At 51.7% G+C, this 14,034-nt stretch overlaps 1 protein-coding gene across 6 annotated transcripts in view; it reads right to left on the bottom strand.

Annotated features, from left to right (window-relative positions):
* Nucleotides 1-834: 834 nt before the first annotated feature.
* Nucleotides 835-14,034, bottom strand: part of ACIN1 (apoptotic chromatin condensation inducer 1) — a 33,578-nt gene continuing 20,378 nt past the window's right edge. For 3 of the 6 annotated variants that reach the window (XM_002926009.4, XM_002926007.4, XM_019806700.2), the window contains 11 exons: nt 10,064-10,205; nt 6,505-6,547; nt 5,479-5,612; nt 5,229-5,381; nt 4,576-4,717; nt 4,099-4,244; nt 3,600-3,707; nt 3,353-3,460; nt 2,787-3,111; nt 2,575-2,675; nt 835-1,776 (listed from right to left, as the gene is read on the bottom strand). In XM_002926009.4, coding sequence (XP_002926055.2) covers nt 1,450-1,776; nt 2,575-2,675; nt 2,787-3,111; nt 3,353-3,460; nt 3,600-3,707; nt 4,099-4,244; nt 4,576-4,717; nt 5,229-5,381; nt 5,479-5,612; nt 6,505-6,547; nt 10,064-10,205 — 1,729 coding nt within the window. In that variant the 3' untranslated portion in view covers nt 835-1,449. The other 3 variants (XM_019806701.2, XM_019806702.2, XM_002926008.4) reach the window with 3 other exon arrangements.

Raw genomic sequence — 14,034 nt, forward strand, 5'->3', positions numbered from 1 at the left:
GGGCGGCGCTGCCGGGCCGCCGGGCGCATACAGATGCGGCGCCCCTCCCGGACCGGGCCCGCAGCGCCCGGCGGGGCACTCGGGCGGGAGGACGTCCAGGCCCCGGCGCCAGGCCGTCTCCGAACGGCTGGCGGGGAGGGTGCAGCCGGGAGCGCCGAGCGGCCCCGCACGCCCCCCTGCAGCGGGGCGAAGGGCGAGCGCTCGGTGAGGCGGGGAATTAGGAGCCGGCTGCGGAGAGGCCCGGCTCCCGCTCCCGCTGCCGGAGCGGCCTCTGGGGCTGCTGTGAACCCCGGCCGCAAGGAGGCGGCATTTGGGGAGCCGGTGCGGGGCACCACAGCCGGCCTACTGGGGAGCGCTTAAGGCCGGCGGAAGAGTCCAAGGAGTCCGCGGGCGGGCCCTGGGAGCGGATCAGGGACCGAGGCACGACAGCAGCGGGAGGGGACGGCAGTGGGGAGCACAGCCTTTTTGGGAAGCTCATTTACAGGCGCCCACTGAGCGAGTGGCTGCCGCCCCCTGGCGGCCGCTGTGGGAGGCGCCTTGAAGGTGGCGAGCAGGTGACCAAATGCCTCTAACACGGTAATGGGAAGCTGGACAGGGACCCTCCTCTTCCCAGGGGTCTTCCCCTCTGGCCTCCAGTGAGGAAGAGGCTGTGTGGTGATGTGGGTAGAGACAGGCAGGGATGGAGCGCGGGAACTCCCTGCTCCAGGAAGCAGCAGCCTGCCTAGCAAGTGTATGGAGCGCAAGCCACGATGGCCCCGCGCTACAGCCATCCTCTTGGACTCAGTGCGGCTCTCCCCCAGGCCCTGCCCAAGGAAAGCTAGTCTCACACACTAGTTAAAACTAAGTCAGATTTTTATTATTTTCCATAGACCACATCATTTAATAATAAAAAAAATAAAAATAAAAATTGAACAAAAGGAAAAGGTGGATATAAAGTGGAACCGGTGGGCAGGAGGCAAGGGCTGCAGGACAGAAGAGACTGGGAACTGCAGGGGCCCTGGGACTCAGGAGGAGATGCTGATTCAGCTCATAGGTGACCCAGTCCTGGCCCCGGCTGTTCCCAAGAGGGGGTTGTGAGTACCCAAAGGAGGTGGTGAGCAGGATGGAGGAAAAAATGAGAGGTCTGGGGCTCCTGGCTGTTCCCCACCTCTGGGCCAACCACCTCCCTCCCTAACCTAGCTCTTCCCTCTCAGACTCAACAATGGGAAATGAGAGGGAGGAAAGGGCTAACTCCCAAGAGATAGGTTATGGGTGTGGGGTTTTGGGGGGAAAGACGGCCACTGCTCCATTTAGTATGTGGGGTCAGGTGGCAGCCATACTCGAGCACTGGGTAAATGGTGTGAAAGACCCCTGGTTCTAGGGCGGTGGAATTGTACCTATCCCTCTGTGGCCTCGAACCCCCCGGGGCAGGGTGGCTGATGCCTGCAGCTCTCCCTCAGGTGTTCCCGGCTAGCGGCGCCCACCCCGGTCCCGCACAGGTGTGCTCCGACTCCGGCTCCTGCTGTGGCGCTTGGTGTCTCTGCGGTCCCTCTCCCTGCCTCGCTCCCGGTCCCTCTCCCTATCCCGATCTCGATCACCCCTGTCACGCTCCCTTTCCCTCTCTCTTTCCCTGTCCCTCTCTCGGCTGTGCTCTCGACGCTTCTCCCGCTCCAGCTGTCGGTTCCGTTCCCGTTCTGCTTCCTTCTCCCGCTCCTTTTGCTCTTCCTCTTCTTGCTCCTTTCGCCGCTTCTCCCGCTCCTTGGCCCGTTCAGCCCGCTCTGCCTCCTTCTGAACAATCTGCAGCAGGCAGCAAAGGCAGAGGAGAGCAATCTCAGCCCCACTCACGCCTGTCCCACTTTGTGTCCCTGGACCCTGCCCTAGCTCAGGATCACTGCCACCTTTGCTGTTAAGCAGGAAGGGGGTTGTCAGCAATCACTTCCATCTTTGTCTCCGGGTCGCAATCCCTCTAAGCGTTTGCCTTTTACACCCACGACGGGCAGCGGCACCATCCATGCCTTACCGCTGGTATTTCCCTCGCTACTCAGATGTGAACAAACCACTTTTCCCTTTAGTACATCAGCCTCAAATTCCCCAAAAGGCCCATTAACAAAGAAACTTAAATTTAAAAAGTAAAGAATCCTAGGGGTGCCTGGCTGGCTCAGTTGGAAGAGGATGCAATTCTCGATCTTGGGGTTGTGAGTTCGAGCCCCACATTTGGTGTGAAGATTACTTACCAAATAAATAAAAATTGAAAAAAAAAAAAGGCAAAAAATCCTAGATCTAAAAAAGCAGAGAAATGGTTTCTCAGCTAACTGAAATCGAATTTCCAAAAAGGATGGCTGGCACAGCCAGCTTCCTAGACACACAAACCCAGTTCCTGTCTTTGTGTTGCCCTTTGCACTCTTGGGTTTGGCTTCTCGACGGCGTACGGTCACCCGGTTCTTAAAACTGCCTTTCCGTGATGCTTAGTTTCTTCCCTTATCCTAAGCCAACACCTGAGCCTACTCACACCAAGAGTCAAGCGACTCTCCCCCTCGCACTGCCGTCCGTCAAGCCTGGGTGCTGCTCTGAGCGGAGCAGGAAGGGAGCACTCACCTGGCTGTCAGTCAGCGGGAGCCAATAGATGCAGGGAGCTGCCTTGGTCTTACGGAAAAGGTCGTCCAGCAGCTTGGCAGGCGGTTCCTCCTGAGCTTTCTCTGAGGTGGAAGCAAGTGAGTCAGGCCTTATGCCCTATGACTCTTTGTCCCATCCCCTTTGGGTCCCTTTCCCACCTACTAGCAGGCATGTGTGTCCCCACAGCTAAGTACCTTTCTTCTCACTCTTCTTTTCTTTAGACTTCGCACGTTCCTTGCGGCGGCGGTCACGGGACCGCGATCGGGAACGGGGCCCTTCTCGAACTTTGTCCCGATCCCATTCACGCTCTGATCGAGTTCGCTCCCGCCGTTCCATTTCCCGTTCCCGCTCTGCCCACTGCTCCCGCACCGCCCGCTCCTGCTCCCGCTGCTCTGCCCGGGGATGCTGTGGTGGCTGGGCTGGGGGTGGGGGCGGGGGGTGCAGGGGCCGTGGTACCCCCTGCTCCTCTGTCTTAGTTTCAGAGGGACGGTCCACCAAGAGGCCCCGGTGATAATCCAGCTGTGGGTAGAGGAGGGACAAGGACAGTCAGGATGGAGAGGATAACACTCCCACTGAAGGAGCCCAGGTACGAGGGCATACAGATTTTGGAGCCCCATGGTTCGTCGAAAGGAACCGAGGGCTAGGGGGAAGAGGGAGAAGGAATCTCCGTGACTGCAGGTTTGGCCAGGATCTCAGCTGGATTCTAGCAGATAATGGCCTCCCCTGCCCCTCCCCTCCTTCCTTTCCCTAGGTTTCTTACCTCATCTTGCTCGGCATAGTCAGCACAAAGGAATTTGGGATTGGACTGGGGCCATTTGACCCCATGTAGAGCTGTGCGGGTGGCAACTGCTTCCTCTACTGTTGAATACTGGTGAAGGAAGGGAGAAGGCAGAGGGTCACAACAGGCCTCAGTCCCTCCCACTTGCCACACAGCCTCCGAACTTGCCCACACTGGTTACAAAAGGAAACATATGCCACAACCTAGAGAATCAGCTTCCTCCCCTCACCGTTACAAAGCAGTGAGATTTGATCTTGTCAATCCAGAAGGCCTCTTCCACCAGAGTTCCTGTCCGGCCCAACAATTCCTTTAGTTGGCCTAAAGTGAAGGGACGCACCTGCCAAGGAAAACGCAGTTTCCGAGTCTCGAAGAAGGCAAGAACAATACTCCTGTAACTAGTCTTCAGATTCCCCGAGTGTCTGGCACAGAAGTCCAGCCTCAGAGTGTGGGTGAAGAGGGGGGCAGGAACTCGCGTGGGAATGTGAGAGGAGCCAAGAGCGGTAACACTAACGGAGACACTATGTGCCAGGCCCTCCAAAAATCCTCCAGATAGCCCTGCAGGCTGATACTTTGTCCCCATTTTTCAGATGAAGAGACCGGTTGTGAGAAATTAAGTCAGTCACTCAGTGAGTAACTAGCAGATCTAGGAGTTGAAGTAACAGGAATCCAAAGCTCAAACTCTTAACCACTCAACAAGCCTTGTGCTGTGGGAAACGACTCCGACTCACCAAATTGGAGATGTGGACGATGTTACTGATCTTGCCCCGGGGCGGGGAGGGCACCTGAGCAGTTCGGACTGGGTCATCAATTGTAATGGAAACTCCAGACTTTTGCTGGCTAATGGAACGCCGAGTTAAGGTATCTCCTAAAGTTACTATCAAAAAGAGCACAGGAACGGTTTTCAGCAGGGAGCAAGGCTGGCTCTCTTACCTCTGCGGGGCCTTTCTCTTACTCCCTACCAAGCAGTCACTCTCTTCCATCCAACTGTGCTGAGCACCCACAGTGTGCAAAGTACTGTCTAGGCAAAGCTCATTATGGAGACTCAAAGATTCTAACCTAGCTCTCACGTAGCTTATTAATAACTAGGAGAGGGAGGTTAAAACAGATATGCAAAACACTGTAATAGAAGGCAGAACACATCAAATGCTTTCTTTAAAAGGAGTCCACAGTGCTCTGGGAATTCGGGAGATGCATGCTGTACCCACCTTTCTTTACTTCATGCTCCGCAGGCGGGGGCAAGGCCGCCTCTACCGACACCTGGGGAGGCAGAGGGGTTTCTGCTTCAGGCTCCTTCTCCTCCTCCTCTTCTCCCCTTTGGCCGTTCTCCTGGCCCTCTGCAGGCACTACCTGGGCGGGATCAGATAATGGAGGAATTCTTAAACACAAACTGGCACATTCTTCTCTGCCTCTGGTTTCCTCAGAGAGGGTGGTACAATCAACCGAGCATGTTCCTTCCACTAGGGGAAAGACTTCATTCTCCACTGGATCCCAGGGTTATTAATGCCTCAACTCTGCCATAAGCAAAACGAAGGCAGGAGCGGGCAAATATTTTCCTGTATAGGGCAAGATGAGAAATATTTTTAGGCCTTCTGAGTCATACAGTCTCTGGTGCAACTATTCAACGCTGACGTTATAGCTCTTAAGCAGCCAGAGATAAGAGTTAAATGATCTCCTACAGCTGTGTTCTAATAAAATTTTCTTTATTATGGACAACAGGTTGGATGGGGTAGTCTGCTGACCCCTAAAAGGGCAATTAGCCCAACCCTCTGCACAGACGGCAGACTTCCCTTCCAGGACTCTACGGTTGCCTGCTCGGAGGCCGCTGCCCGCTCCCGACACTGGGATGCAAGAGCCTTACCTGGGTGACAGTCCGGCATATCTTCAGCCCCTTGTCATGGGTTCCATCGTCACCATTACGCTCTGTCTCATCCTCAGAGATTCGGGAGTCGTCAGCATGAAGATCCACAATAGCCTCCTGCCCCGCCAGGGGTTTGATGTCGGGGATGAGGCTCTGGGACACAGATACCCCCCACCCCGTTACACTGGGCCCGTGTCTACTCCCACCTCAACGTGTCTTATCCTCCCCTCCCCGGCTCCTCCCACCTCACCTTGAGTGACTCGGTGGTGATACTGATGGAGGGTTTCTTCTGTGTGGTGGCTGTGCTGGCTCCCCAACGCCGCTTCCGACCAGGCTGGCCCCCCTCTGTGTCACTGTTTCCAGCTGGCACCCCCTTGGTAGCTGCTGTCCCCAAGAAATAGGACCGAACGGTTAGATGGTCTTAGGTCCTCTGCCGGTTCACACCATTAACACCTAGAGATAGCCTTCGACTGGAATTTCAGTAAAAGGTTAACTTAAGAAAATTGTACTGGGGGACGGGGGAAACCATGCTTCAAACTGAACAGTAAAAGGACTGGAGCCATTTTCTGACCAATAAAAACTACTGATCTCTGAAGGCAATGAGGGATGGGTAACTAGGGTGGTGAGCAGTTTAACTTTTAGTGGTAGAAATAACTGAAGAACTGGGGCAGACAGACTGAGAAGGCCATAGGAATGCAGAAAAACAAGACTATGTGATACCCATATCTAATTAAAGTTAATTTAAGATTGTGACATGATCCGATCATGCTTTAGGTTCATTTTCACACTATGACTTCGTATTAAGTTCTAAAGGTCTATTACACTTTTGTCGATTTAGAGTTCCTTATTGCGAAGATGTTAAAAATGTTACTGTTAGAGGGGTGAGCATTCTACTCTCCTTTCCTCAGACACTCCCTCAGAATAAAGGATAAACGGATAAACATTATAGAGGAGTCCCTCAAACCCACTGCTGGTTCTAAGGGCTCAGATATCTGAAAGAGGAAACGCACGTAGGGCTAGACAGGAAATGGTGAGACACTTCACAGTGTCATTAGTTAAGAAACAAACGTGACCTGGAAAAAATGACAGGGATTATCTGAAGTTCTGAATTTCAAATTGAACCATAAATATGCCAAGATGTAGATGTGCTGGGTGGAGGGCGTGGGGTGGGAAGGGGTGACCCAAGAATGCCACCGAGAGAATGGGAACCTATTTCTCTGTGAACTGATTTCTATGGTACTCCTGACCTTTATCAGGGATTTGGGGCTAGACTTACAGACAACGGAGATCTTCCTCTTGAATGATTTGGGCAGCGAGCTCTGTATAGAGAAGAAAAGGGGGGAAAAAAAAAAAGAGAAAGAGACACACCCCACAGAGAGGGGGGAAGGAGGTTAGATGGGGCAGTCTTAGCACAGGCTCCAAAGACACAGAGAGAGAGAGACACAGAGACAGACAGAGACCAAAATAGAAGCGGCAAACGGCAAAAACGAAGCAGAATCAATGCAAGTTAGAGAAAAAAATAAAATCAAACATCACAGCAGGGAAAAGTCATCTAGTCCATACCACACGTGTGTATTAGCTTAACCAGAAATAAGCTGGAAGAGGAATTCAGGAGCCTCCCAGCCCTTTAAAGGCATTGATCATCCCCTCTTCCACTGTCTCTATGGGTCGAGAGGACGCCAAACCCAACAAGATACGCCCAGAACTGGGTCATCTAGTCCTCCTAGGTCTCCTTGTAAACTCTCAGAAAACATGAGGAAACAAGGAAAACCAACTTTGGGATGATCACGGCAACAAGGTGAGCCTCCTCCCTTTCTCAATGTCCAGCCGGACAGCCACCGACTGTGGCTTTGAGCCACTTGGACAGCAGACTGTTGTTGACTGTCCACACCCCTACAGGGCAGCACTAGACCCACCAGGGATGAGGCTCCTGAGCCAAATGCCAGCAGAAAGACTTTAAAGGCGACTTTGATAAAGGAAGGTTTTTATTTTGAGGGGCAGACTGTCCCCAGGGAGCCTCAGGCTTTCCAACCCACTGTACAGAGCTCTAGCAGAGCCTTACTGTTTCCTCTCCAACCAGGGCTTAAGCCTTAGGGGCTCTGCCAAGGACCAGAAACTCCCAAACCTGCCTTCGAGCAAGTTTCTGCCCCAAATACTCAGTGGGAGAAAGACTATGGACAGAGCAAAAACAGGGAGAGAGAGAAAAGGGGATTAGAGTGTTTTTAGATTTCAGTGCTTATTTCTGGAAAAACTAAGACCTACCACCCTTCTAAAGGGTAGGGCAGGACCCTCTGGATGAAATCCCCTTTCCCCATCCACCCCCCAGCCCCGTTTGTGTCGTCTAACCAAGTCTCCTTGGTCTCCGTTAAGGGCCAGCCTGACCCCTAGCCGGGCCGCTCTCGATGGGTTAAGTTAGTGAGGAAAAAAAAAAAAAAANGGGAAAAAAAAAAAAAAAAAAAAAGGAGAAAGAAAAAGAAAAAAAAAGGTCTTAATTAAAACAGGAAAAACATGAACCAAATAAATAAATAAATCCAATAAAGAAACCAGAAAAATAAAGAAAGAGAAAATAATCAAAATAAAAGATTAAATAAAAAGAAGAAGAAAATAAAGAAGAAAATAACTAGGAATATGACAAATGTTCCAGGTACCATCTCACACCTGGGATCTTCAGTTCAGCCAATCGCACCTCACTGTGTACTGTATCTAGTCAACCGCCGGTCCAATCAGAATGAGCCCTCCCTGCTAGGCGCTGTGCAATTGGTGGGGGGTTGGGTTGGCAAAAAAGGTGGGCGCACGGCGTGGTGGTCAGCACGGCACTGCCAGAGTCCTCCCAGGGGCGCAGGGGGGGCGGGAGGAAAACGTGTGGGGGGACGCTGCCCAGTTTCCATGATGTCAAGACAGTTCACTGGCGGTGGCCAGGCTCAGCGAGGGGTACGGGGGGAAAAGGGGCAGAGACATCAGTCCCAGCCCTGTAGGGGCATCATCTTGCAGTCCCTGATGAGATGGCCTGTGAGTAGCAGGAATGGTCCTGGCCTTTTATCGTGAGAGGCAGGCAGGACCCTATGTCCACCAGTGGCAAGATCCAGCAATACCACCACCCAATACTTGGAATCCAGGTGACGACTCCAGAGTCCCTTTCTCCTCTGCCTGTAAATGGGGAAGGGGTCCTCTCACCGAGTGGGCTCATGGAGCCTCTGATGAAGGCAGCCTGGGGGCAGTAGGTGGATAGCCCCAGGACCTGGCACACATTCAGCAGCAAGGTCAGAATACTTTTCTTCGGAGAGTTGTGTGTGGCATCTCCTCAGGGACTCCAGCTGAGACAGTGGTTCCAGTCAGGAGGATGGATGAGCCCCTGCCTCCAGGGATGGAGGAGAAGTTGGAGCAACCAACATGCTGCCCTTCACCATGGACAACAGGGACCAAAGGAAAGTCCATCTGATGAGCAAGTGGTGATACATGGCTGGCTGTCATCAGCATTAAATCCCTGGGCTCAAACCCTAGACTTCTCTGCAGGGCTCCTAGTCGTCACAGCTTAAGCCGAGAGCCTCCACTTGGTATTTTACAGCATGGCACTGTGATCACAAACATTGACTCTTTAGGAGGTCTTGGTGCCCTAGATGGGGATCCCAACAGTCTGTAGCAAACAAGGCAACCCACAGTCCTCAAAGGGGTAAGGGCATGTGGGCAGGCGCCCCAGCACTGACACAAGCTCTTCTTGGGGTGTCCCAAAATAGGGAGATGATGCAAGTCCACCCCTTTCCAAATGCTTTTTGCTTTCTCAATACAAGTCTCTCCAGAACAGTGCTCTTCTTGGCCCCCTGATGTAAGCAAGGCAGGGAGGCAAAAGGGGGCCCATCACAGGATCCCATATACATGCCCCCCTCTGGCCAAGACACCTGGATAGCAGACTCGGCTCTGATTGGGCAGCTCAGTAGCAGCGGGTGGGTCCAGAGGAAGAGGCGGCATCAGCGATTGGCCAGTTGGGCAGGGTTATATTTTACGGGCGGATTACCGTACATGAGGTACTTGGACAAAGTTTTACGGGGAAGAAGGACCTTGTAATAAATAATATTCTGCACATCAAATCACTTTCACCGGCCCCCACCCCCGCAACACACACCAAAGAAAGGCTACACACACGACAGTCCCTCCCATACTGTTACCCCACTCCCAAACCCAGCTAATCCTTTCTCTATTACTTTAAGAGCCAAGAAGACTTCGCTGGCTCTGATGGGGGGATCCCCCTGAACTGGGTGCAGGACACAAGATAACATATATGCCAAAAAGGAACTAGAGGGATCTGAGATGTACGGAGAAGGGGCTTTTAGGATCACCCCAAGTACTGGCTTCTTAAGTAGCGATATCTCTGCAATATGACCGCTAGAGGGCAGAGGAGGAACAAAAATTCCTCAGCATGGCTCGTCAGCTGAGAATCTCCAAAGCCCACTAGATGGCGGTGAGCTCCCACAGGCTTTTAAAAAGGAGGGAAAGCTAACAGTTACCACAGGGAGAAGCTTCAGAGGGTAGCAGGGAAAGCTGGGCCTGGGTCTTGGATAAAGGGCCATTAACTGACTTTTCCTTTAGTTACAAACTTCCAAGAGTCTGGACTGCTCCACTTCCCCAACAAAGAAAGAGGAATGAATGAGCCCTGTCCCCATCACAAGGGGTCTCCCTTGCTAAACCAGCGAATTCTCCCTTGGCCCTATCCTGATCCAAGTCTGCCTATCCCCTTCTTTAAGCTATCCCACTGTGTAAGAGGGATTACCAAAGTGGTCTACTCTTTCCCCTAGGCCCACTCCTGCCCACCCACCCCAACAGGTGGCTTGGAAATTTACCTCTTTCTTCTCCTCATCTTCAGCACTGCCCTCTGGGCGGTCATCATTGCTGACTTGGTCTGCAATAGGCACGGGGGGTTCTGGAACCTCATTTTCAGGTCTGTTTTCACTTGTGTCCATCGTCACTTCCTCCTTCTCCTCACTGACAGTATGGGGAGAGGGGTAGGGAGGGAAGGGCAGGAAAGAACCAAGGGGAAGAGAGAGCAAGACGTTAGTTTTGGGTCAGGAAACCCCCATGCCTCATCACTTGGGTGGGGTTGGGAGGGCTGCTTTTCAGATGAGACTAGAGACCTTGCCCACACAGGAAAACTAGGAAACTGTTTTCTTTGGGAGAAAAGCACAGATCGCAGCAACCACATCCACCCACTGCCCAGATGGAATAAAGCTGTGACGTGTGGGGTCAGGACTCCCAACTGTTTTTAGGTAATTTACCAGAGTACTTTTACATGGAAAGGAAAAACATACTCCTCTGAACACAGTCCCTCAAAAGTGACTGTGATTTGCCCACAACCCTATGGCCTCCCTATCCCCTGGCCACAGGCATCTTTAACAAAACTGCATTGAAAATTAAGGGAAGCCTGATTGCTTAAGAAGACAAGAAAGAATGGCTGTGGCAAGTGATCCCAACCTTGTGTTTATAATCAACTGCTTAATAAGGCCTACCGACCAAGAGGATCTGGAAACAACAGGAATGGAGAAATGAAAAAAAAAAAGGGAAAGTAGGGCTGACGAGGGTTCAAACTTCAATAAGGACCTTCTCATCCAAAAGGACAAATTACAAATGCTGGAGTTGGAAAGCTCAGAGAATCAGGCTACTTTTACCTGCTCAGAGGTGTAGGAATTGTTCTTACATTCGGCTTTCGCCCAGTTTCTCCCACTCCCTCATTCCAACAACTTCCAAGAGATAAAGAGAGGAGGCCTCCCAGTCAGGACACACCCTCCCCCACGCCCTGTATCCCCCCCCACTACAAAATACTGAACCCCCCCACCCCCACTCTGAATCACACAAGTTAGCTCCCATTTCAGGCAATGAATTCCAGAGATTCATTTCAGATAAACTATCTTCCCATCTCCTTTTTCTGTTTTCATCCCTAACTTATATCTCTAATCTCACTCCCATTACCACTCAAACACTAGGGGAAAAAAAAAATCAAATTAAGACGAGCAGGGGCCTAAGACCCAGGAGAGGGGGAACCAAGCCTCCCCACGCTGATAACCACCACCAGAAAATTCAGCATTCCCAAAAGGCTGACTGACACTCAGAGGTCAGAACAGCCTCCCCAGAGCACGCAGGGAGGGATGCACGGGAAGGGGGAGGGGAAAATCGGAACTGTGCCCCCAGCTAACCGGCCCCCACAGAAACACGCGATTCAGCTGCCTAAATCTAAAGAAAAGACTTATCCAAAAAATACCTATTTCCCACGCTGAGAGGGCAAGTTGGGCCAATTAGAAATCAGGCAGGAAGGACAAAGGGGGAAAGCAGAATGACTGAAAACAAACCAAAACGAAAAGACGGAATGAAAGCCATGGGGAAGAGAAGGAAGATGAGGTAGGCTAGAGCGGTGGGGAGGGGAAAAGGGATACATGGAAATGTGAAGCTCTCACCCTTCTTTGCTTTCTGATAACATGATTTTTTTTCTCCCCCTGGAAGTGCTGTTTATCCCTTTCTGGAATGGAAGAAATAACAAAAACCAAACAAAAAAAATCCTAAAAAATTTAAAAAAAAACCCACAACACCTTCCTTGTCCCAAGAGCCCACCACCTCCTCCCCAGCCACCCGATCCAGAGAGAGAAAATCGAGATGCAGCAACTGGGGATCCAAAAAATGGTAAATGGAAGGGGAGGTGGTGGTGGTGGTGGTGAGGGGAGGCTAAAATAGATCTGGCTTTTAAGAGATAAGCGTTAAGTCCTCACGGCAAACCCCGAGTTCGGCTGGATTGGTCTCTCTGGAGAAGGAGGAGGAAGAGGGCCAGGCTGCTGGTAGTGGCTGGCTCTATTGTATTGGCGGAGCGGCGGCGATCAGCCGGAGACATGCAGGGGAGCCATCTTGCCACTTACCCAGCAGCCCGTGTGTGCGGATGGGGGAGGGCCCTGCTGCAGCAGGGGAGGGGAAAGAGAAGAGGGAGGGCGCTGAGTGAGCAAGGTTCTTATCCTCCGGCAGGCCACAGGGAGCTCACTGCTGGCTCAATAGGCCTGGCCTTTTTCCTTCTTTTCTCAGGTTACAACAGCTACCGAGGCCTAACCCCACAGGGAAAGGGTGCGCTCTCCCTGTCTTCCCAGGGGGTGGGGGAGGGGGCTGGGTGGAGAGGACATACAAAGTTACAGCTGCTTGCTTGGAAGATTCCAGAGAATAGAAGGAAGGGAAACAGCAAGAGCTTGGGAGTGAAAAATGATTAAAGAAGGAAGACAACAAAGCCAAAGTTGAAAGAGATACAGAATAGAGGGTCCTGAGCAATTTTTTATGTGCCCACCTCCCTCTATCCCAGAAGCCAGTCAGCTGTTCATGTGGGGAGGTGGGATGAGAACTGGCACTATCCAATCACTGGAGTAGCTAGCTGGCTGCTCACCCCAAGCAATGACCACGTGTTACTACTCCAACCTGTCCTTTCTCCAGAGATGGCGGGAGGAGAGGTCAGCAGAGAGAGTTCCTTTTTGAATTACCAGGAGAGAGGGGGTGAGGTGTCTCTAAAGAGATGACAGACAACTTTGTTTCACAGTCTTTAATAAGGTCACCCTGCCCTGGGGTCCACTGGAGCCAGAAAGGAAAAGGATAAACAGGGCAAGGAGACCTTGTGTAGCTGAAGCCCGAAGGCCACTTCCTGGAGCAAGGGCTCCAAGGTGGGGGCTCCGAAGGAGATAAGAAGCCAAAGTGAGAGAGCTGTTACCCGGGGCGGGGGGAGGTCTGCTGGGCCCGAAGTGTTTGGGAACTAAGGAAATTATTAATCACGGGCATCTTCACCAGACTAAATGTGAAATAAGCAGCTGACTCTAACCATTCAAAAAGCACTCAGCAGATGCTCAGACTCCTCTGTTGACTGCAAAGGTGCTCCTTCTGTGTCCTAGTGGCAGCAGAGGTTCAGCAGTAAGGGATTTAGTCAAGAGCTCAGTATTATGTCATTTGTAACACCAGAGCTTTCAGCCAGGAATAAATTTTCCTCCCCATTGCTTAAAATCTCGTACATGCTGACTACATGCTACATACTTTTAGAGTAATTACGCATTACTCTACAAGTTCCCTTTCACTTGGTGGTCCCTGTCTGCTCGGTAAGACTGAGAGCTCTGCAGTCTAACTGGCTAGGGCCCAATCACGGCCCAACTGTGCCCCCATACAAGATTCTATGACACTGGGCGAGTCCTTGATCCTCTCTATCTCTTACTTTATCTGTAAAGTGGGGATCACAACAATACCTATTTCATGGAACAGTGTAATAAGGCTTTGCCCCTAAAAGTCTGGCTTAGACAAGGGCACCTGCGTGGCGCAGTCGTTAAGCGTCTGCCTTCGGCTTAGGGCGTGATCCCAGCGTTCTGGGATCGAGCCCCACATCGGGCTCCTCCGCTATGAGCCTGCTTCTTCCTCTCCCACTCCCCTTGTTTGTGCTCCCTCTCTCGCTGGCTGTCTCTCTGTCAAATAAATAAATAAAAAATCTTAAAAAAAATTATAAAAAAAAAAAGAGTCTGGCTTAGACAACACTCCAAGTCAAGGTAAGGATATGCATAAAAACATGTACATTTAACAGGCCATTATCTCATTTGACACCACCTATGGAGCTTTTTCTGAGTTTTCTCAAAGAGTAAACTGCGCTTTCCCTGATGCGAAAGCATTCAGTAGTTGGTTTGACAGGTTTTCGGCAAGGACCTCATCACTCTGTATAATGACCGTTGGCTGACTTGCCCCTGACCTCCACCTTGCAGGATTCCTCAAGGTCAGGGACTACATCCTTTAATCCCTAGCTCAGGGCCTAACACAAAGA

The sequence above is a fragment of the Ailuropoda melanoleuca genome, chromosome 20, assembly GCF_002007445.2.
Source record: "Ailuropoda melanoleuca isolate Jingjing chromosome 20, ASM200744v2, whole genome shotgun sequence".
Lineage (NCBI taxonomy): Eukaryota > Metazoa > Chordata > Mammalia > Carnivora > Ursidae > Ailuropoda > Ailuropoda melanoleuca.